The sequence below is a fragment of the Mus caroli genome, unplaced genomic scaffold (assembly GCF_978045245.1).
Source record: "Mus caroli unplaced genomic scaffold, Mus_caroli_1 scaffold_6, whole genome shotgun sequence".
Lineage (NCBI taxonomy): Eukaryota > Metazoa > Chordata > Mammalia > Rodentia > Muridae > Mus > Mus caroli.
The window spans coordinates 39,640,369-39,664,216 of NW_028227261.1; the positions used below are offsets into that span (position 1 = coordinate 39,640,369).

The window sequence follows — 23,848 nt, forward strand, 5'->3', positions numbered from 1 at the left end:
TCGAAATATTGTATACATTTCAAAGAGAAAGCAATCATCAAGAAGCCAGGATTTGAACCCCTGTCTGTAGAATCACAAGGCCCTCACTGAAACATTATACATAAGTTTCCTAGTCTTACATAAAGGCAGAAGTTCGACTTGGTAGCGGGAGGGTAGGGACAGAAGCCATAAAACCTTCCCATCGGCCGGGCGTGGTGGTGCACGCCTTTAATCCCAGCACTCGGGAGGCAGAGGCAAGCGGATTTCTGAGTTCGAGGCCAGCCTGATCTACAGAGTGAGTTCCAGGACAGCCAGAGCTAGAAAAACAAAACAAAACAAACAAACAAACGAAAAAAAAAAACAAACAACCAACCAAAAACCCTTTCCATCAGTCTCAGAGCCCGGGAGCCCGCCCACGCGCCGGAAGTCGGAGACCGAGACTACATATCCCGCATTGCTCTGCTGTGCGTCGCACTGGTGACGTCGTAGGGAGGCTGGCGCGCGGGATTTAAACTGCAGCGGTTTAGGCGTTGTTAACACAGCGCAGTATTAGCAGAGTCGTGCTTTCCAAGCTTCTTTCATTTGTGTTGCTCGTTGCTGTTCCTGAGTCCATGGAGTCGCTTCACGCACGCCTGTTTCCTGGTCTCTCCATCAACATTCAACGCAGCAATGGTGAGGGCAGGGTCTTGAGGCCAAGGGGACGACCCAAGAGCGGTGAGACTGCCAAGATGGTTATCTGAATCTCCGTGTGGCAAAGCTTTGGGATACTTTCCCTTATTCCACACTGAGAGGGTCCATGTCACTACACTGGCAGTCGGTGTCCCCTACACAGGAGGAAAACGCTACTTTGGTTGCGGGTCCCTTGCCTGCTTTCTGAGTGTGGGCGGAGCACCTCTGCGGTAATTGGTGCGCCTAGCTAGGTTATAGTGTATGGATGCATTTCCTTCCGAAATCTTCCTCTGAACCTGTTCTGCTTTGTTGGACCCTCGGCTTCCTCTGCCTCCCGAGTGCTGGGATTAAAGGCGTGCACCACCACTGCCCGGGTCAACCTTCTGTTTTTATTAAGCAACTTCTACAGGTCTAATAACGGGTCATTCATGGACTAGCCAACCACTGCCAAAAATGGACCAGGGAACTCCAGCGGTCCAGCTCTTTACTGATGTGTTCAGGAATAGCTCCTCCAAGGAATGTAGTAACTTAATTGCTCAAATGAATCTTCATTCTGTTGGAGCAGTGATGCAATCTTATCCTATGGAGCTGGGGTTTAAGGCCCATTCCCTGTTCACTTCCACTGTGGAATGGTCTAAGGGTGAACCCTACTAGAATTACTAACTAGCATTTGTGTTTTGTTTTATTTTTTGAGACAGTTTCTCTGTAACAGAGCCTTGGACCTGGACTTGCTTTGTAGATCAGGCTGACCTCGAACTCACAGAGATCCACCTACTGTACTTTGCAAGTGCTAGGATTAAAGGCATGCACCATCACAGGCCTAGTTCTTTGGTGTTTTGTTTGTCTGTTGCTTTTTAAATTTATTATTTTATTTTATGTTCATTGGTATTTTGTGAAATCCTCTGGAAGTGGAATTACACTTTGACAATAGGGTTTCTCTGAGTAGCCCTGACTGTCCTGGAACTTACATTATAGACCAGGCTGTCCTCACTCACAGAACTCCTCAGGCCTCTGTTCCTGGTGTATTGGGATTAAAGGCGAGGGCCACCACTGCCTGGCTGTTTGTATTTTTTAAAAGAGAAGTAAATTTTCCCTTCCGGAGCCGGGCATGGTGGTGCACGCCTTTAATCCCAGCACTTGGGAGACAGAGGCAGGCGGATTTCTGAGTTCGAGGCCAGCCTGGTCTACAAAGTGAGTTCCAGGACAGCCAGGGCTACACAGAGAAACCCTGTCTCAAAAAACAAACAAACAAACAAACAAAAAAAATTCCCTTCTGAGGTAAATGTAAATTTGAAGTCTTTAGGATCCTAAAAACAAAGTGGAGACTTAAGTTTGGCCGGGCAGTGGTGGTGCACTCAAAAAACAAAAAAACAAAAAAAAACCCCAACAACTTAAGTTCTTAGGAGTCACATGGATAACTTCTGACCTTTTCATACCTAGGCTTAATTCACCCCGCCAATATAAGCACAGTGAACGTGGAGAAATCCTGTGTTTCAGTGGAATGGACCGAAGGAGGTACCACAAAAGGCAAAGAGGTAGGTCCTCTGAGGATGCTTCTGTGGCATCTCACATGATCCTGTGCAGAGCATCTGTGTGGAACGGGTGACAGCCCAGCCTGAAGCTGTGCTACCCTCTCCAGTCTTAAGAACTGGTCCTCCCTGGATACACTGGGATTTCCTGTAGTCAAATGTTCTAAATTGAAGCAATTAGCCATTTCTGGTTTGTCTGTGGAGAGCAAATTGCAGTGAACCCTAACCAAGGCTCTGCCCACTCGCCTAAGCTTGAGTCCTGAGTACACAGTACCAGTGTCAGTTTGGGTAACAAAATCTGCAACCCAGGAAAGGAAATGAAGGTGTGGTTTTGACAAGCCAAGGCATAAAGCCTCTGTTACTGGATGGCACAGGTGAGCATCGTAAGAGCCGCTCCAGGGTGGGACTTGCAGGGCTTAGCTGAAGCAGTACAGTGGCATGCCTCAGCCAGAAGGCAGAATGACAGCACTGGCCACAGGCAGAGCAGACTCAGCATGCGTTGGCAGCAGGAAAATGACTGGAAAGAGATGGGAGGAAGGCATTGTGAAAATGTCTCTCTGATCTGTGCATATAAAACCTGGATTTCTCCTCTGTGTCTGCCTCTTTTTTACCTGAGCTTAGTCACATTTCCACCTATAAAGTGAAGGTGACAATATCTATCTCAGAATGTTGTGAGGATTTAACCACAAAGTCCTTCAGGACTGATTCCAAAATGATAGGTAGTGTGTTGAGGCCTGGGGGTGTAGGCGACTAAGGTGGAGTCTCTAGTGCTGTTTTAGAGGGTGACACAGCAGGACTGTGGTGGTGCCCAGGAGCCAGAGGCAGGCAGAGTTCTATGTTCTTGAGGCTAGTCAGGGCTACACAGTGAAAGCCTTGTCAAAAAAAAAAAAAAAAGTATTTGTTTGTTTGTATGAGTGCTCTCTGCATGTACCTGCATGTACACCTTTCATGCCAGAAGAGGGCGTCAGATCCCATTACAGATGGTTGTGAGGCACCATGTAGTTGCTAGGAATTGAACTCAGAACCTCTGGTAGAGCTGTCAGAGCTCTTAACTGCTGAGCCATCTCTCCAGCCCCAGGGAAATATATATATAATATATAAGTTTTTCGAGACAGGGTTTCTCTGTGTAGCTCTGGCTGTCCTAGAACTCACTCTGTAGACCAGGCTGGCCTCAAACTCAGAAGTCCACCTGCCTCTCTATCCCAAGTGCTGGGATTAAAGGTGTGTGCCGCCACCGCCCGGTGGGAAGTATATTCTTAAGCTTTATCAGTTTTAAATATAAACAAAAGTGGGCTCTATTTGGTGCCCTGTGTCCTGTGTGGTGCGGCAGTGTGACTTCAGGTCCTCTCTCATGCAAAGGAAACACTGCTGCTGAGCTCCATCCCTCAGCCCAGTCTGCTGTGTCAAACCTGAGTACGGCTGATAAAGTCTGAGTTGTTCCTAAAGAGTTACAGGACTCTGGTGATGTAAACCCAGAATTGTGACCTCATCGTGGAGGTGAGCAGGGACTAGGAAAGGCATCAACTGGAAGATGTGACTGGGAAGAAGTCTCTGGGCCCAGTAGGAAATGTAGGTAGGCTTAGGGTTAGGATGCAGCTTTCGGGAACTTACTCCTGCTTATAAGATCCTAAGGGGCCCTCCACTTTGATATCACCAGCGGGTTAGAACTTGTTTCCTCCTTCGTGTCAGCCAGCAAGAAGTGCTCAGGGGGCTGTGGCCAGCAGGACGTCACTGCCCAGCAGAGCAGTAGGAGAGCCAAGTGGTGTAGGTCTGCTGTGGACTTCTGTGTGCCTGCCTGTCTGCTTTCTTCTCCACCTCATCCTCCTCACTCACAATCTTCCGTTGGCTTGGAAACTGGAACCCCATTCCATCTAGATGGTAAACCATTTCTAAGGAATAGCTATTTTGTAGTGGTCAGTGCTTTAATGGAACTTAAGGTTGGTAAAGCCTCGATCTTGGGTGGTCTTGATCACAGCAATTCATTTAGATCAAGCAGCGCTCCTTCACCCAGAATTATTGCCCTTGCAGATTGACATTGACGATGTGGCTGCGATAAACCCAGAGCTCCTACAGCTTCTTCCCTTACGACCGAAGGACAGTCTGCCCCTGCAGGAAAACGTAACGGTCCCGGTAAGTGCCTGTCACCAGATTGCAGTTGCTGTCCCTGAAGAGCCACTTAGCTTGGTACCTTCTTGCTGGTTTTTGTCTGGGTCTGCCTGGGGCCTTATCCTAATCCATAGGCTCACGATAGAGCTGTGGTTACTAATCCATAGGCTCATGATAGAGCTGTGGTTACTCACAAGAGCCATATATTGTGGTGATTTGTTCTGTTTTTCAGAAGCAAAAACGCAAATCAGTCAACTCCAAAATTCCAGCTCTAAAAGAAGGTAAATCATTGACTGTTGTCATGGTGGTTTTGCTGTGGGCGAGATTCCTAGGGCTCAGAGTGGAAGGCAGAGGAGTCACATTAGAAACCCTAACTGAGCATGTGACTTCTGTCTAAGCTGAGTTCTGTCCTTTGTGCATCCATCTTTCTCAGCCATAAGAGCTCAGCCTACACCTAACCTTTGAGAGAAGTGTATGTACGTCTCAGGCGTTTGCTTTCAGGACACTTGTCCTGTGTACCAGAGTCTGGTGCTGGGGAGAGTGAGATCAGCTACTTCCTTTCCTCAGAACAATGTGCCTTACAGTGAGGTCATGAGGAAAGCGTAGGTGTAGTTTGGGGGCTATTTAGAAAATCAATGGGTCTGAATACAGTGATGTGTGCCTATGATCCTCATAGGAAGCTGAGGCAGGAGGATTGAAAATTCCAGCTGCTTTGGGCTGTATAAGGGGACCATCCCCTAAAAATAATCTGGGTGTGGTGTTGTATACTTTAATCCTAGCAGAGACAGAGGCAGGAGGTTTCTGAGTTTGAAACCAGCAAGTTCCAGGACAACCAGAACTATATAGTGGGGCCCTGTCTAAAAATTTAAAGAAATAACAACAACAATAATAATAATAAACTTAAAGGTAAAGGGCTGACAAGATAATTCAGGTAAAAGGATTGTGTGCCACAGTCCTGACAACCTGAGTTTAATCTTAAATGGAGAACGAGAAAAGGTAACAGAGTGTCTTCGGCTCTCTACACATGCTCCTCATGTGCAGCTTCACACACACACACACACAGGGCCTGCAGGAAAAGCTCGGGGACCATCCCAGTGCACATCTCACAGGATGTAGACCCTTTCCTGGTTGGTTGGATCTTGTTGATCTTAGCGGCATGGTCCCACGCAGGCAGAAGTACTCCCCACTTTTGGAAGTCAGTGCCCTCCTTCCACCTTGGGCTCCGTGGTCAGACTCAGGTCAACAGGCTTGTGCAGCAAACGCCCCCTGATGAGTTGTTGTGGTTTTTTTTTTTTTTTTCATTTATTTTTTAATGTTTTAGATTCTTTTTTTTTTAATTCTGTATTTTTTTAGTATGTGCTACATACAAATGCAGGTGCCCAAAGAGGCTAGAGGCGTCAGAATCTTGTAGAGCTGGAGTTAGAAGCCATTGTGAGTCACTTTAGTCTTAACTGCTGAACCATCTCAGCTCTGGTATCCAGGTTTTTTTGAGATAGGGTCTCTTGTTCAGCCTGTCCTGGAACTCAACTATGTAACCCAGGCTGACCTCTAAGTTGTAGGCCTACTATTTCAGCCTTCTCTAAGTGTTAGGATTGTAGGTGTTAGCACTCATTCAGCCTGACTTGGAAAAAAAGATTATTTTGTTTGTTTGGCATTTCAAGACAGGGTTCCTCAGTGCAGCCCTGGCTGTCCTGGAACTTATTCTGTAGACCAGGCTGGCCTCGAACTCAGAGATCCACCTGCCTCTGCCTCCCAGGTACTAGAATTAAATGTTTGTATCACTAACTTGAAGGGCTTTATAGATGACTGATTGTTTCTCTGTCTTACTACAGCTACATGAATTCAGGTGTTGGGGCTGGAGAGATGGCTCAGTGGTTAAGAGCATTGGCTGATCTACCAGAGGAATTAGGTTCAATTCCCAACACCTATATGGCAGCTCACGACTGTCTATAACTGCAGTTCCAAGGGATTTGCCACTCTCACACAGATATGTGCCAGGAAAACACTAATGCCCATAAAATAAATAACATATATATATGTTCAGTAACAGCTTACCTATGTCTCAGTTATAACCTTTCCTTGAGAGTTCTGAATAGTTGGTCCATGGGCTTCTGAAGAGGTGGCATGTCTCAGTCCTGATAAAGATCCCTAGGACAGTGGGGAAAGCCCAGATTTTGTCATGACAGCCCATCACACCCTGGCTTTAGCCATTCTGGCTTCTTCTCATTCTCTGGCTCCTGACTTCACCTGTGTCTAGCTTGTTCTCTTCAACCTGTGTCTTTAAACTCCCCAGTCAAACTGTCTTCTCCTTCTCTCCCTTTCTCCCCATTGCTCCCTAAGAGCTTCCCTTCCCCTTCTTCTAGTGGCAGATCCTGGTCTGTTAAATCTTTCTCTGATTCATCACTTTGTCTGCCCCTCAATTGGAAGTCATTTTCAAACATGGGTGCTTCCTTCTACAAACTAACTTTACTCTCATTGTTTGGGATTAAAGGTGTGTACTAAGGGTGTGTCTGCACTCCAGCCAGAGGGACTAAAGAACAAGAAACAGTTGTCCAGTAAACAACACAATCTTGGCATTCACAATGTGATCAGATATCCTGCATCAGACCCATTAACCCTGAGCCATCTTTCCATCCCTAAAAAAAGTGAATCTTTTAAAAAGAACCCCCCCCCTCCATCAAGGCTTAGAAGAATAGGTCTTCCTCTCCAGAAATGATTTTAGATTTGCTGTAGGTTCTTCCTTTATAATATTTATTCATCCCCTCCTTACCCTCCTGACTGCCTCCCATACTAGGGATTGAACCCAGGGCCACATACATTCTAGATTAGCACTTGACCACTCAGCTATCTTGCCAGCCCAAGACAAATGTTCTTAAGGGAGATACCTTTGCCCGCAGGAGCACAGGTCTACCAACTGCACAAATAGTTTGGGGTAGCAGTTCTTGGTCTTCCAAAGTGCTTGCTTTCCTGGGCTCATTTCTGGGTGGCTAGGATCTGGCCTGCCTTGTGTGGAAGCTGCTGCTTTAGCTCGTGTAGCACTGATTGGTCCTTTCGGTCTTAGGCCTTCGAAGCCGCTCCACTCGCATGTCCACTGTCTCAGAAGTTCGAATCCCTGCTCAGGAGAATGAAATGGAGGTGGAGCTGCCTGTGCCTACAAACTCTCGCAAGCAGTTTCCCATTCCCAGTGAGTGATGAGTGTGTTCTTGTATAAGCCCTCAACAGCTCCTTTTGCTTTACATGAGCCCACTGCATTCCCAGAGTCCCGGCATTCATACTTCAGGATGGGCTTTGTCATGAAGGGAAAAGCCTCCAAGGCTGCCTGACTCTACAGACTTGAGCCAAGCATGGCTTCTCAGGCCAAGCCAGCCTTTTCTGACTTTTCCAAAGCCCCAGAAACCACGTGGTTAGCAGAAGCAAAGGTGGGGGAGAAGAAAAAAACATGGATGACTGCTGCTTGGGCAACAGTTAACTCTATGGGCTCAGTGAACCAGTGACTATGGTTGTCGCAATTAAGATGCCAGTACTTAAAAGAGAGATTGCCATGGGTTTGAGACCAGCCTGGGCAATGGGGTAAAATTCTGTCTCCATATATACACATGAGCACTCATGCCATGCACAGGCACACACACACACCAAGAAGAACAACAAAAATTCAAACTGGAAAAAAAACCCGCCGAAATGATGCTCCATCCTCCCTTCCTGCCCTCATGTGTGGTCCTGATCCTTTCATGTAGATGGATTTAATACATACAGCATAATCTAGTGCCTCGTAAATCTTCATCTACTTTACCCAACCAGGCGAGAAAGCGCTTTAATTAAAATTATTATTGGGTTGGGGTTGTAGCTCAATTGTTAGACTGCTTGCCTGGGTTCCATTCCTGGTGGCACATAAAACAGCATAGTGGACCTCATTTGAGAGTCTAGCGCTCATGCGACAGGAGGATTACAAGTTTGACTTAACCTCAGTTCAATCATAGTGAGTTTGAGGTCAGCCTAGGCTATGTGATTCCCTGTTTCAAAACAATTGTTTTGGGACAGGGTCTCTCTTCTTTACCCTGTGATAGCCTAGAATTTACCCTAAGCTGCCCTTGGACTTGGAAAAAAATCATCCTCCCTTAGCCTCCCGAGTGCTGGGATTACAGGTGGGAGCTGCTTTGATGGTTATGGTTTTAGCCAGGTGTGATCCCTGGCTGGCAGGGTGGTTGGATTTGGGATGAGTGCAGAGGAAAAGCCCTTGACCCACCTCCACCCCCAAGATGCAAGGACAATGGCTCCATGCTGCCCACTTCTCCAGTGACTCTTGTTCTTCCACTGCAGGCCACCCTCGGGCCTCCTGCTCCACAGTGACAGAATTGCCGTTGATGATGGTCAGTGAGGAAGCAGAAGAGCAAGCCCACTCCACCCGCAGTACCTCGTCTGCAAACCCTGGGAACTCAGGTAGATAGGCTGGGCCCTGTGTGCTTGCCCTCTAGCACAGGACAGGAGTTAATACTGGGCCTGCCTGGGTCCAAGTTCAAACCCTTTTGTCACCTTGAAGGTATGTTACCCAGTGCTTATGGACCGAGTCTTCCACAAGACACAGTTGTTAGAAGCCATTTGGTGAGGTAGATGGACTTACTTACAACCCAGAGGGCTTTCCCCAGTACAGTGGGAACGGCGTCCTTTTTTTTTTTTTTTTTTTTTTTAATTAAGATTTATTGATTTTGGGCTGGTGAGATGGCTCAGTGGGTAAGAGCACCTGACTGCCCTTCCGAAGGACCTGAGTTCAAATCCCAGCAACCACATGGTGGCTCACAACCATCCGTAATGAGATCTGACTCCCTCTTCTAGAGTGTCTGAAGACAGCTACAGTGTACTTACATATAATCAATAAATAAATCTTAAAAAAAGAGCCGGGCGTGGTGGCGCACGCCTTTAATCCCAGCACTCGGGAGGCAGAGGCAGGCGGATTTCTGAGTTCGAGGCCAGCCTGGTCTACAGAGTGAGTGCCAGGACAGCCAGGGCTATACAGAGAAACCCTGTCTCGAAAAACCTAAAAAAAAAAAAAAAAAAAGATTTATTGATTTTAGCCAGATGTAGTGGCTCATGCCTTTGATCCCAGCATTTGGGAAGCAGAGGCAGGTGGATCGTTGTGGGTTTGAGGCCAGCCTGGTCTATAAAGGGAGTTTCAGGACAGCCACAGCTACACAGAGAAATCTTGTCTGGAAAAACAAACAAAAAGATTTATTGATTTTTATTTTACATATATTTTTTTTTATTTTTATTTTTTTGGTTTTTCGAGACAGGGTTTCTCTGTGTAGCCCTGGCTGTCCTGGCACTCACTTTGTAGACCAGGCTGGCCTCGAACTCAGAAATCCGCCTGCCTCTGCCTCCCGAGTGCTGGGATTAAAGGCGTGCGCCACCACGCCCGGCTTTTATATTTTTTAATGTGTATGAGTGTTTTAATTGTATGCATGTCTGTGTACCTGGTGCCTGTGGAAGTCAGAAGAGGGCACCAGGTCTCCTCGGTTGTGAGCTACCATGTGGATGCTGGGAATCAATCCTGGGTCTTCTGCAAGAGCAAATGGTCTTAGTCACCGAGCCACCTCTCCAGCCCTGCCTCATTTTGATTCTACAGGAACTAGCTGCATAAGCATAAAGAGAGCTTAGGTCAAAACCAGGGTGGGGTGGTTATCACTCTGACGTCACTCTAGCCCAGTTAGTGCTCCATGGACTTGTCCATCCAAGGGTCAGAGCCGGTGCGTCTTGCATTTACTGGTGGGGCACGTTGGTGAGGTGGCTGAACAATGAAAGGTGCTTGCCACCAAGCCTGATGGCCTGAGTTCTGTTTCTGGATCCCACATGGTAGGAGGGGAGAACTGACTTCTAAAAATTAAACCTGACTTCCACATGTATGGTGTGCATGAGCATGCGTACAAATATACACACTAATTTACAAATAAGCCGGACATGGTGGCTCACACCTTTGATCCCAGAATGTGGGAGGCAAAGGAGGGCAAATCTGATCTATAAAGGAGATCAGCCTGATGTATCTACAGTGAGTTCTGAGATAGCCAGAGCTACACAGAGAAGCTATCTTGAAAAAAGCCAAAATAGCGGAAGCAGGTAGGGTCTAGAGAAAGAAGACCTGTTTTATGAAAGATCCAGAGACTGACAGAGGGAACCCGGTGTGTTTCCTTCCCTTCTTAGTTCGGAGGAAATCGTGTATCGTGAAGGAGATGGAGAAAATGAAGAACAAGCGTGAAGAGAAGAGGGCCCAGAACTCGGAGCTAAGAATAAAGCGAGCACAGGTGACTGTCGGGAGATGTGGTTGAGAGTTTCCGCACAGGCCCCTAACAGATGTGCATTCAACTGATGACCAGCTGAGCCATACTCGGTGCTGATTGGCCAGTGGGGTGGCCCATCTTGTCCTCACAAGGTGTAATGCTCTTGCTGGGCACACCTGCCTGCTTTCTCATCCATCCCCTGGAAGCTGTATTATCACAGGGTGGAATCGGTAGCAAAGAAGGCTCCTTAGCTGGGTAACTGCTCTGAGGAAACCCATTCTGTTGCTTTGCCTCCTAAGATGGTGAAAGCAGCTCTCGTCCTTGGTACATGCCTATTCTCCCTCACAGTCCTGCCTCAGAACTTTGTGCCTGGCTTCTCAGACTGGAGCCGGGGTGAGGCACTCCTTAGCTGCGGAGCTGTTGCTGCCTGGTAGCTCTGGGTCTAAGAGCACCTGCACCTGAACTTTTGTCCTGTCTCTCCTGCCTCACACAGGAATATGACAGCAGCTTTCCAAACTGGGAATTTGCCCGGATGATCAGAGAATTTCGTGTTACTATGGAATGTAACCCGCTTACTGTGACAGACCCTGTGAGTATACCAGAAAGTCTCCTTCTCTTCCCTGAGCAGGTAAACAACTGAAGGACAAAGAGAAAGCATGCAGAGATCACCATGCACTCTTGAGTGTTCTCTCTCTCTCTCTCTGTGTTTATGGGGGTTGAATTTGGTACTCCATATAACTGAGCACAGTCTCCCCTTGAACCCAACAGTTTTTAAAGATAGTGTCTTAGGGCTGGAGAAATGGCTCAACAGTTAAGAGTACTTGTTCTCCCAAAACACCGGGGTTCCATTCCCTACATGGTGTCTCACAGCCAGCTGTAAATCCCCTGCTTCCTGGGCACTGCTCCCGTGTGATACACAGACATGGACAGGCCAGCACTCTTACATATTTACAAAAACAAAGATCATACTTTAGAACTGCTTGGCCTAGAACTTGCTGTGTAGACTAAACTTGCCTTAAACTCACACAAATCTGCTTGCCTGTCTCCCAGGTGCTGGAATTACAGGGACCTGGCAGTACACCCAGCTAACAGTGTTCTTACATTAGCTTTGTTTCCCCAGCAGGGTGCTTGTGCTCACTCCCATATGGACGACAGGACAGCTTGCAGGACTCAGTTCTCTAATGTGTGTGTGTGTGTGTGTGTGTGTGTGTGTGTGTGTGTGTGTGTCAGGGATTGAACTTGGGTCTTCAGGTTTGGTGTCCCGACTGCCTGTATCTGCTGAGCCATCTCCCAGGATGGTTTTTGTTTGTTTGGCTGGATTTTTTTCCCCTTCTTGAGACAGAGTCTCAAAGTATGGTGAGATTACAGGTATATGCTGTCAAACTTGGCCTTAAAAAAACAAAACAAGGCCTAGAGAGCTGACTCAGCAGTTAAGATCACAGGCTGCTCTTCCTGAGGTCCTGAGTTCAAGTCCCACTAACCTCATGGTGGCTCACAACCATCTGTAATGGGATCTGATGCCCTCTGGTGTGTCTGAAGATAGCAACAATGTATTCATACAATAGAATACAATAAACAAATAATTCTTTAAAAAAAATAAAAACCAAAAAAACAAAATTCTGGGTGTATTGCGCATGTGTGGACATGCCGTGGAGAAGGTCAAGGACAACTTACTGTGTTGGGCCTCCTATCTTGTGGGTTCCAGGTATGGAACTCAGTTCATCAGGCTTGGCAAAAGAGCTCTTGCCCATTGGGCCATCTCATCAGCTAGATTTTTTGTTTGTTTTTAAATACTTTAGGGGAGAACATTAGTTAAGGCTCAGATGAGGCGCTCTCTGCTTTAGGCTGGCCTGACTGCTAAGGACTAGTTGAGTCGTGCTGAATCCTTGAAGGCCGTGGAGTAAGAGAACGAGGGCCATTCAAGAATGACTTTCTTGTCCCCTAGAGTGGTTAACAGGGTTCTAGTATCAGGTTTCTTTGTCCCTTGCTAGAGCCAAGAAAGGGGTTGTGGGGGCTGGTGAGATGGCTCAGTGGGTAAGAGCACCCGACTGCTCTTCCGAAGGTCCAGAGTTCAAATCCCAGCAACCACATGGTGGCTCACAACCATCCGCAACGAGATCTGGCGCCCTCTTCTGGAGTGTCTGAAGACAGCTACAGTGTACTTACATATAATAAATAAATAAATCTTAAAAAAAGAAAAAGAAAGGGGTTGTGGATAAACTCTGCTTTGGTACTGTTCTGACCTCCCCTTGGCTGTCTCCCGTCACTCTCTCGCAGATTGAAGAGCACAGGATCTGTGTCTGCGTCAGGAAGCGCCCACTGAATAAACAAGGTGAGCTATTGAGTCAGAAGCAGAGGGCTGGTCCCGTGTGCAGAGAGCAGCCCCTGAAATCTTCTCCTTCTGCAGAACTGGCCAAGAAAGAAATCGATGTGATTTCTGTTCCCAGCAAGTGTCTCCTCCTGGTGCACGAACCCAAGTTAAAAGTCGACTTAACCAAGTACCTGGAGAACCAGGCTTTCTGCTTTGACTTTGCGTTTGATGAGACAGCTTCCAATGAAGTTGTCTACAGGTGAGCCTTGTACTCTCGCTTATCCTCCTCATGCCACTTTCTCCCCCAAGTCTGTCTCTGTCTGACAGCAGACGTCGAACTCCTCCCTGATCTGTAGAGGTTTACTGGGTTAGCTCTCTGATTCAGGAGCACTGGCGCCTCTAACCGTGAGGTCTAGTTTGGGACCTGTCATGACACCTTTTAAGCTATAGCAGCCCAGCCTTAGATGACTCATGAGTGAGACATTACCACTGCACTGAGGATCATGGGTAGGCACCAGCAGTTCTCTTTGATGTTTTGTTGGGACAAGAGCTCATTCTGTAGCCCAGGCTATCCTAGACCTGTCTGTGTTGCTCGCTCACATGGTCTTGAACCATGACAGTCCTGCCTCAGTCTCGCAAGTGCTGAGATTATACTTTCCAATGGTTTATGCAGCTACCTCATGACCCACATGAGCTTAGCAGCCTCAGGTATCTTCAGATTTCCTCTGTGCAGTGTGCCACTCAGCACTTAAGCTTACATCTTTGGCTGTGAGCTTAGTCTTTCATGTCTGAGCCTTCTCTCCATCCCAGCATTTAATTCACAATGAAGGTTTGCAGGAGGGGGTTGGTGGTGGGGTGTATTTGTGTGGATGCATGAGGAGAAAATGGACATGGTGTGCCATGGCGTGTGTGTGGAAGTCAGGACAGCTTTGAGAGGTCAGCTCTCCTTCCACAAGTGCAGACTTAGACAGAAAGCACTTTTTATCAGCTAAGTCCCAGCCTTCAAGGCTTTGGGTTTGTCAGACATTTTCTTTTTAAAGAAGTTTGGAGGTGCAGTCTTACACTTCTGGTGCTGGGGAAGCTGAGGTAAAAGGTCTTGACATTGGCCAGGCAGTGGTGGCGAACGCCTTTAATCCCAGCACTCCGGAGGCAGAGGCAGGCGGATTTCTGAGTTCCAGGACAGCCTGGTCTACAGAGTGAGTTCCAGGACAGCCAGGGCTATACAGAGAAACCCTGTCTCAAAAACAAAACAAAACAAAAGACTTGCAGCTTGACAGGCAGTGGTGGTCACTCCTTTAATTCCTTTAATCTCGTGAGTTAGAAGCCAGCCTTGTCTACAGAGAGTTCCAGGACAGCCAGGGCTACACAGAGAAACCCTGTCTTTTATTTTTTTGTTTGTTTTTTGTTTTTCCAGACAGTTTCTCTGTACAGCCCTGGCTGTCCTAGAACTCACTCTGTAGACCAGGCTGGTCTCAGACTCAGAGATCTGCCTGCCTCTGCCTCCTAAGTGCTGGGATTAAAGATGTTTGCCACCACTGCCCAGCTGAAACCCTGTCTTAAAAAAATGAACCAAACAAAAAGACTTGGAGCTCTACAAAGGACCATGTTTTAGGGAGCACATTTTGCAAACAGTTTTTCCTTCATGTTCTTGAGTTGCTGTGGACTCAACCACAAAGAGAAAATACTTCTGAAAGAGCGGCCAGTGAGATGGCTTACCAAGCCTGGTGACCTAAGCCGGGGCCCCAGGTTAGGGTGGCAGAAGGAGAAAACTGACTCCCACACGTTGTCTGCTGACCTTGCCATGTGTCACACCACGTCACCAACCCATGTGCACACAGAGATATACATGGAATTGAAAAGTTAGAAAGAACTGTTTGTCTTGAACATAGTCAGTTCTTTTCATTTTTCCCCCCTGAACAGTAGAGTGTAAGGAATATATCACCTTTCTATCTTATTAGAATATAGATAATCTAGAGATATGTAATAGTGTATGTAAGTGCTGTGCAAACATTATGCCATTTATATAATGGACCTGAGTAAGAGTCAACTCAGTGACAGTGTTTGCTTAGCATGCTAGGCCCTGGGTTCTGCCCAGAAGAAAGAAAGAAAAAGGAAGTGATTTAACAGCAGCTATGTGCTGAGTATCCGTGGGGGTTCCCGTAGCCAATACCTCTTGGACTCTAAGGGATAGCTACAGAAATGCACTTCCTCTACACTGTCTTTTTTCCTAGGTTCACAGCAAGGCCACTGGTACAGACGATTTTTGAAGGGGGAAAAGCAACATGCTTTGCCTATGGACAGACAGGCAGTGGGAAGACACACGTGAGTATTTCAGTCAGGAGAGAAAGCCTTACTAATTTCTTGAGAAGGAAGACAGAGCCTTTGCCATGCCAGATGCAGAGAGGGGCTTTAGATAGGTCCATCCTCCTGACTCTGGCATGGGCCACTGTGCTCTACTGGGCTGTGTCACATGCGCTTTCCCTTTGCAGACAATGGGTGGAGACCTGTCTGGTAAAAGTCAGAACGCATCTAAAGGGATCTACGCCATGGCTTGTGAGTAAACTGTTTGGCTACATTGGGATTGGGTATGGACAGCAAGCTGCTTACTCAGGGAGGCTCTTCCTTCCAGCCCGGGATGTCTTCCTTCTGAAGAATCAGTCTCGATACCGGAACTTAAACCTGGAAGTTTATGTGACATTCTTCGAGATCTACAATGGGAAGGTAAAGTGACTTAAAACCTTGTGTGCGAGCCGTCCTCTTTCTTTTTTGGTTTCTTTGTGTAGCCCTGGCTGTCCTGGAATTCACTCTGTAGACCAAACCTCGAAGTCAGCAATCCACCTGTCTCTGCCTCCTGAGTGTTGCGATTAAAGGCATGCAGCACCACCACGTGGCCGGCTGCTGTTGTAGTTAGTTTTTTGAATTTGTTTGTTTGCTTTTAGTAGTCTCAGCTTTATAGATGGAACAGGCTAGAGTGGTTCAGTAACTTGCTCAGGTTGGTACAGCTAGTAAAGCAGTGGCATTGATGTGAGTCATGGAAATGGGTTCACTTGCTAGGTCTGTTACCTGAGCAGGCTGGGGCCAGCTCTGCAGGAGCAGGGTACCCAGCACCTATGGACCTAAGCTTATGCTCTCTGCCTGGCACAGGTGTTTGATCTGCTCAACAAAAAGGCCAAGTTACGTGTGCTGGAGGACAGCAGGCAGCAGGTGCAGGTTGTGGGCCTGCAGGAGTACCTGGTCACCTGTGCTGATGATGTCATCAAGATGATCAACATGGGCAGTGCCTGCAGGTCAGAGTGCTGGCAAGTGGAGGGAACTACTGGTAATTCCTGGTTCAGGTGATGCCGTCTCAGATGCAGAGACAGCGTGAGCAGGAGACGCCATCTCTTTCTCAGACTCAGCACAGCAGCTGTGGGGCCTCTGCCCTAGGGGACCTGGTAGAGCAGATAATCCCAGAAGGTCTCGAGGACAAACTTAGAGCAGGCTTTACTGACCGGCATTCTTGCCCGGGATCTGTGAGCTTCTTGCTTTCCCTTGTGGAAGAAGTGGGCAGCCCTGAGTCTGTTGTGGGCCGGAGGTAAATAAGCACCCTCCTGTGCTGGCTGACACATGCAGTGGGGCACTGGGCAGTTGTGGGGCTCAGATTTCTTCCTCTCTGTGTTGAGGATTAAACCCAGAGCCTGCCTTTGCATGTGAGGCAGGTGCTCTGTTAGAGCTCCATCCACACAAGAGCCCTCAAGTTTGCACAGGTACCTAGCCCCCTTTCCTTGTGGCCGTCAGCCCCTCTCCATCTTCATGAGCCTGAGGTCTGGCTGATGCCCCAGCACAGACTCCGGTACTGATTTGACTGCCTGGAAAATACTAGGTTAAGAGCGACTGTGTTGGAGGACAAAGTAGATGTTAGAGAGGGAAGACACGGGACTTGTTAGGGTCCTGATCTATGTCCTTGCTTTACCATAGGTTTCACTGCTGGGCCCTAGGCTAGTGTAGACCTGGGGGCTCCCGGGGGTAGTGGCCCAGAGCTTTATACCCTTTGTCTTTCCCTCCTTTAATAGGACTTCTGGACAAACATTTGCCAACTCCAATTCCTCCCGCTCCCACGCCTGCTTCCAGATTCTTCTTCGAACTAAAGGGAGATTACATGGCAAATTCTCTTTGGTGGATCTGGCCGGGAATGAACGAGGGGCCGACACATCTAGTGCTGACCGGCAGACTCGCATGGAGGGAGCAGAAATTAACAAGTCTCTCCTGGCTCTGAAGGTAGCAGGCCGGTGCTAGTGGAGCCTGGCAGCTAGTTGGGAAGGGAGAGAGTAGGCTGCATAAGAAGTGAAGAGAGGGTCCAGTGTTTTTTCTGTTGCCCCACAGGAGTGCATCCGGGCGCTGGGACAGAACAAGGCTCACACCCCGTTCCGTGAGAGCAAGCTGACCCAGGTGCTGAGGGACTCGTTCATTGGGGAGAACTCGAGGACCTGCATGGTGAGTGGGGGCTTTGCAGGTGGGCTTGCAGAAGTCCCAGCTTGCTTTGCAGATGCTGCCCTGTCTTGGGCAGGGAGCTCAGCAATCTTAGTAAGGAGGAAAGAGTCTGTTCTCTTTGTGTAGGTGCAGCCTTGGCTGAGGACAGCCATTGCTCCCTTACCAGGAAAAAGGGTTCTGGAATTCAGGAAGTGAACCTTTAGTAGATACGGAAGGAAGTCTTTCCACGGCTTCCCTCTGGGTCCATGGCTTCTACCGTGGAATCTCATATTCCAAGCCTCCAGTGACGTCTTCATTCCCTACTTTTCTGTTTTCTTTCTTTTAAAGATTTATTTGTTTAATGTATGTGAGTACACTGTCATTCTCTTCAGACACACCAGAAGGGAGCATCAGACCCCATTACAGATGGTTGTGAGCCACCATGTGGTTGCTGGGAATTGAACTCAGAGCCTCTGGAAGAGCAGTCAGTGCTCTTAACTGCTGAGCCACCTCCCTATTAAAAAGTTTTTGAGACAGGGTTTCTCTGTGTAGCCCTGGCTGTTCTGGAACTCACTTTGTAGACCAGGCTGACCTCGAACTCAGAGATTTGCCTGCCTCTGCCTCCCAAGTGCTGGGATTAAAGGCAGGAGCCACACCCGCCTGGCCTTCCTTCCTGCTTAATCTCCAGGTCCTGCTAAGTGAGATCTGCCACTATCCAGAGCACACCTCTCCTCTTCTCTAATAGTACCTTTTCATGAATAGACTTCTCTATCTCTATTAGTATTAGTGTTAGTTAATACTAATTATTAGTGTACAAATTAGTTAATACCCCTGTTCCCTCCTTCTCCCTCTGTCAGTATAGAGGGTTGAACTCAGACTTCCAAGGCCTCGCCAAGTATTTTACCCTGAGCTTTCTGTCTAATCTGTAAACCCTTCTCTCAGAGGCATCCCCTCAGGGATTGAGTAACCTGAGCAGGAGTCACCGAGTTTTGAGATGTCTCTTTGATAGAAGAAATTAAAGAAGCAGAAGATAATTAAGAGCACCTTTAAAAACAGAACCCAGCCGGGCGTGGTGCCCCCTGTAGTTATAGTTACTAGGCAGGCTAAAGGTGGAGTATCATTTAGAACCAGCCTGGACAACGTGAAGACCCATGCTGGAAACCTTTAGTTTTGTTTTGTTTTTTTTTTTTTTTTTTTTTTTTTTTGGTTTTTCGAGACAGGGTTTCTCTGTGTAGCCCTGGCTGTCCTGGAACTCACTTTGTAGACCAGGCTGGCCTCGAACTCAGAAATCCGCCTGCCTCTGCCTCCCAAGTGCTGGGATTAAAGGCGTGCGCCACCACGCCCGGATTTGTTTGTTTTTGAGATACAACAGGCTAGCCTCAATTTCACAGTGATCCTGAATACAAGGATTATAGATATGATGTATCACACCATTTGGGAGCCTCTTTTCTTTATTGGGGAGTGGAGTTTGGTCTCTCTTTGTAGTCTGACTGTCCTAGATACTGCTTTGTAGACCAGGCTGGCCTCAAACTCACAGATCTACCTGTTCTGCCTCCTAAGTGATGAGATTAAAGGCGTGCATCACCACCACACCTGGCAACCTTTTTCCTTTTTCTTTTTTAAATATTTTTTAAGTTTAGGGCTGGAAAGATGGCTCAGTATTTAAGAACACTAACTACTTTTCCAGAAGTCCTGAGTTCAATTCCCAGCAACCACATGGTGGCTCACAACCATCTCTAATGGGATCTAATGCCCTCTTCTGGTGTGTCTGAAAACAGCAACAGTGTACTCACATATGAAAAATAAATCTTTAAATATACATATTTTTTAATGTATTTATATGAATATTGTGCTTGCATATGTATGTGCACCACAGATGTACCTAGTGTTCTCAGAGTTCAGAGCAGGATAACTGATCTTTGGAATTGGAGTTTTATGGTTATATACGGCCATATGGGTGCTGGAAGCTGAACCCAGGTCCTTAGCAAGAACAGGTGTTCTTAACCACCAAGCTATCTCTCCAGTTCTTTTCCTTTTCCCAACCTATGTCTCACTATATGTAGCTCTGGCTGGCCTGGAACTCATTACATAGACCAGGTTGGACTCAAACTCACAGAGATCTGCCTGCCTCTACCTCCCAAGTTCTGGGATTAAAGGGTATGTGTCATCATGCCTGACTTTTTTTTTTTATATTTTAAACCTGTGTTTATTGTGTAAGTGTGTACATATGAACATATGCCATGGTAACCATGTGAGAGTCAGAAGACAATTCACGGGAGTCTACTCTCCTTCCTCCATGTAGGTCCTAGGGTCACATTTAGCCTTTTACTTGCTAAGCCATCTCACCAACCCCCCCTGGAGCCGGTTTTTAAAGTTGCCCTAGTTTACATGCCCCGGAACAAATAGCCTAGCAGAGCACATGTGCTTCAGACACACCTGTCGGCTGACACTCCTGGTGCCATCTCCAGGGCCAGAGTGTCCTGTGTCCTCAGTCCCTGACTCTCAAGCTCTAAACATGAGTTTCCTCTTTTCTCAGATCGCCATGATCTCACCAGGCATAAGCTCCTGTGAATACACCTTAAACACGCTGAGATACGCAGACAGGTATGCGGGCCTTCATCGTGGTGAGACGGACAGGGAGCATCTAAGGGACAGTTGAATGTCCTCCATAAACAGTATGTGTGTGGAGGTCAGCTGCATGCTAGGTCAGTCCCAGTCCTTTCCAGTATATAGTATGTGAGTGTCTCTTTCTTTGTCAGCTTCAGCCTCTCCTTGGCTGCAGACTCCTGCTACTCACCCCTTGGATCCCTAAGATTTGTTGTCTTGAGTGGTGGTAACACTCCTGTAGTGAGTGCCCAGGGGGCTGCTGGGACATTCAAGCCCTTATTTCCTCAGAGTCAAGGAGCTAAGCCCCCACAGCGGGCCCAGTGGAGAGCAGCCGATTCAGATGGAAACAGAAGTGATGGAAGCCAGCTCTAATGGGACGTCTCTGACTGGCAATGTAAGGCGGGAGGGTGAGATGCAATGTGGCCTTTGAGATGGACCTTGGGCCCCAGTCTTTACACTGTTATCTCCCTCTTTGGCCTTCGGTTCTCCAAGGAAGAGGAAGAACTGTCTTCACAGTTGTCCAGCTTTAATGAAGCCATGACTCAGATCAGCGAGCTGGAAGAGAGGGCCTTGGAAGAGCTCAGAGAAATCACACAGGTGAGAACTGGCTCCGGCCAGGGAGGGATCGATTGGCAGGCCACTCTCAGCCTGCAGAGCTCAGCTCCATCCTGCAACATAGGCTGGGTTTGGCTGCTCTGGCTCCTTGTTGGTTTGGGACAGGGCAGTCCTCTACAGCCAGCTCTCCTCAGTCTCTCTTCTAGGAGAATTAATGACACAGGCTCTCCTGTGGCACGGTGCTGCTGTCTAGGGGTGAGAGGGTCCTGCATGTAAGGGATTGTCATTCGGTGTAGTGACACATGGTCCTACAACACCTCCTACTGAAAGGCCTTTAGTCTCACGGAGCCTCAGTTTCCTTTTCTCTAAGCTGGGGACACAGTGTGGTCTTTGGGGACTAAATGCTAGACTGCTATAGCTGCAGTGTGGTACCGGCATCACTCAGAACCGAGGAATGCGGGGGAGGGAGGGGTCTTTTGTTTTGTTTTGTCTTTTCTTCTGTATTTTTTCTTTGTTTTTATTTTTTGGGGACAGGGTTTCTCTGTGTGACAGCCCTGGCTCTGCCTCCCAAGTGCTGGGAATAAAGGCATGTGCTAGCACACCCAGCCAAGGGAGATGCTGTGGGAGAGGTAGGAAGCATCCCCTGATAGTGGCAGACAGCGAAGCAGAAAGAGCTTAGGACACTGTGGTGAAGACTAAGTGTGCAGACTCGTCCCCCTTCCCTGTGGAGTCCAGGGCTCTGCAATAAAATGGTGGTCTTTTACATGAGAGTTGACTGTAGAAGCTGAACAGATATCACAGGGAGGCAGATAAAGACAGGGTCAGTGGGGCTAGAGGGCCTTGCATCCTGCTCATGCCAGAGGCTTAGATTTTATTATGATGCATTGAGTGAGGCCTCCAGCAGTGTGGTCAGAGCAGAGGTTGGCTGTTTGATTTTTATTTTTAATGTGTTTGAGTGTTTTTGCCTGCATATATTTATATGCTTCATTTTTTTTAAATATTATTTATTTATTATTATTTATGTGAGTACACTGTAGGTGTCTTCAGACACACACCAGAAGAGGGCATCAGATCCCATTACAGATGGTTGTGATCCACCATGTGGTTGCTGGGAATTGAACTCAGGACCTCTGGAAGAGTAGTCAGTGCTCTTAACCGCAGAGCTATCTTTCCAGCCCACCAGTTTCTGACTCTTAAGAACAGAATCAATGATGTTATTCACTTGACATAGGGACAGATTTCGGATAGGATGATGCTAAGTTCAAGCTACGGATTTTCTTTTGTTTGGTTTTGGTTTAGGCCATGGTCTCTTGAAGCCTAGACTGTCCTTAAACTCCTGAAGTTTCTTTTCTTTGTAATTTCTTGTGGGTATGGGTACCTGTGTAGAAGGCAAGGATAACGTGGAGTCAGTTCTCTCCTGGGAATTGAACTAAGATCGTCTCTCCAGCCCAACCTCCTGACCTATGAGTGCTGGGATCATAGGCATATTCCACCCCCTGGGCGCAGACTGAGGACTTCCTGAGGACAGGGTTTCAGGAGGCAGAATGAAGGTTTGGCCTCCTGCTTGTGTGTCTATATTGCAGGTGGTTGAGCTCTGTTTGCGACTTGCTGGAGTGTTGTGGTGAGTTTAAGCTGACTGGGTTCTCCCTGTTGTTGCAGCAAGGACCAAACTGGCTTGAGCTCTCCGAGATGACGGATCAGCCAGACTATGACTTGGAGACCTTTGTGAACAAGGCAGAATCTGCCCTGACACAGCAGGCTAAGCAGGCGAAGCACTTCTCAGCCCTTCGAGAAGTCATCAAGGCCCTGCGCCTAGCCATGCAACTGGAAGAACAGGCTAGCAAACAAATAAACAGCAAGAAACGGCACCAATGATGACTTCAAATAAAGATCTGTTTGATTTCACACTAGCCTCTTCCCCTCCCCAGAAAACTTTGGGCACCTTCTGGCTTTGATTAGAAACTGAGTTGGACAGGTTGGGTGAATGTCAACTCCGGGGCATCATGCCCAGGAAAGCTGGGGAGAGACGATGTTCTTTTCCTCGGTTTGGAGCAGGAAGAAGGAGTTTTAATGACTGTGCTTCCTCTTCTCCTCCCCATGGAAGGGGAGCGCTGTTTGGGTGGTTCGCTGGCTCAGCATCCACTGCTGGTGGGAACGCTGCGGGGTTCGGCTGTGAGGTGCGTGCTCTGGAAGAGAAGCGGAGCTTGTCTGCCTCCTGCTGCCTCTGCCTGCAGTATCACCCGTGGTCTAAGCACTCTCATGATTTTATACTTTCAGAAAAAAAGTTTTAAGACTTCTTTGGGTTTTTTGTTTTTGTTTTGAAGCCTAAGAAAGTCACTAGTTCTTGGCTTTATGTATTTATATGCTGTACCTAAACAATAAAGAAAAAACAAAACAAAACCAGATTCTGTGTGATTGTCAGAAGATGATAGTGTGTCTTGAGCCTTCTGAGCCCAGGGACAGAGCTACCACCTTGGGCTCTGATTCTGTTTTTTTTTCCTCAAACACCAAGCCCACACCTGTGACCTCACAGCAGGGTAGAGCTGCAGCCTTTGACTTGTCTGCCATAGATGTGCATTGAGCTCCAGGTTCTCTAGTGAATGCGGCTGGAGTCCTACTGCCTCCTGTTGTATAGCCCTAGCTACAAAGCAGCAGTGATTTAACCTGGCAGGCAAGCACTCTACAGCTATCTCCCCAGCCCCTGGGAGGAGAAACCGAGGCACGAGAGGGTGACAGACGCCCCTCCAAGCGGAATCGAGGCAGAGGACAGCAGGGACAATGCCCCACTAAGTCTCTAACCTCAAACTCCAGTCACCCTGCCTTAGCTTCTGCAGTTAACTGGAACATAGCCTGTGGCACCAGGCCTGGCTTAGACTGCTCAGGACATGTTGAAGAACCGGTAACCCTGACAAGAAAGCACTTGATTTCCTGAAGAGAAAGGCCTCTGAAGGGAACACTTACTATGGTTCTACACAGAAGCTCGCTGGGTGGACTGAGGAACCAAGCTTAAAGGCACTAGAGGGTTCCATGTCAGAATGAATGCAGTGATTGGTACCCAGGTGTCTCTACAGGGTTTTAATGGTCATGTTGCGCTCAGATTGGGTAAAACAGTGACTTGGCCCACGAGCTGAGGGGTGAAAGTCCTTGGCTTTGCCTCTCCTATGAAGGGACTGTTGAGGCTTACACCTAGGGCTTTCTGGGAAATAGCAGGCAGGCCCACCCTAAACCTTCCTAAAATCCCCCATCTAGTTTCTTTGCGGTACGCAGAAGTTACTTCTTGCCACAGACCATTTCCATGGATGCTGCATCTCCCAGCCATACCAATGAAGTGGTTCTTATAAGGTCTGAGCCCTATGGTTTCTGAGCTGAGGACTGAG

The 23,848-nt window shown here is 47.7% G+C and overlaps 1 protein-coding gene across 10 annotated transcripts; it reads left to right on the forward strand.

The window, feature by feature from the left end:
* Nucleotides 1-492: 492 nt before the first annotated feature.
* On the forward strand, nucleotides 493-22,808 carry Kif2c (kinesin family member 2C). Of its 10 annotated transcripts, none has more exons than XM_021160997.2 (20): nucleotides 493-651; nucleotides 2,089-2,183; nucleotides 4,206-4,307; nucleotides 4,516-4,564; nucleotides 7,345-7,467; nucleotides 8,601-8,720; nucleotides 10,473-10,573; nucleotides 11,043-11,138; nucleotides 12,827-12,881; nucleotides 12,957-13,119; nucleotides 15,092-15,182; nucleotides 15,350-15,413; nucleotides 15,490-15,581; nucleotides 16,005-16,147; nucleotides 16,913-17,117; nucleotides 17,223-17,333; nucleotides 19,846-19,913; nucleotides 20,205-20,310; nucleotides 20,409-20,513; nucleotides 22,131-22,808. In XM_021160997.2, exons 1-20 carry the CDS (start codon nucleotides 591-593, stop codon nucleotides 22,344-22,346), a joined length of 2,166 nt encoding a protein of 721 aa, XP_021016656.1. In that variant the 5' UTR covers nucleotides 493-590; the 3' UTR covers nucleotides 22,347-22,808. The 10 variants fall into 10 exon arrangements, with proteins under 10 accessions (XP_021016656.1, XP_021016660.1, XP_021016662.1 ...); XM_021161001.3 differs by lacking the exons at nucleotides 493-651; nucleotides 2,089-2,183 and adding exons at nucleotides 3,687-3,750; nucleotides 3,867-4,055 and having other exon boundaries at nucleotides 22,131-22,806; XM_021161003.3 differs by lacking the exons at nucleotides 493-651; nucleotides 2,089-2,183 and adding exons at nucleotides 3,687-3,746; nucleotides 3,867-4,055 and having other exon boundaries at nucleotides 22,131-22,806.
* Nucleotides 22,809-23,848: the final 1,040 nt, after the last annotated feature.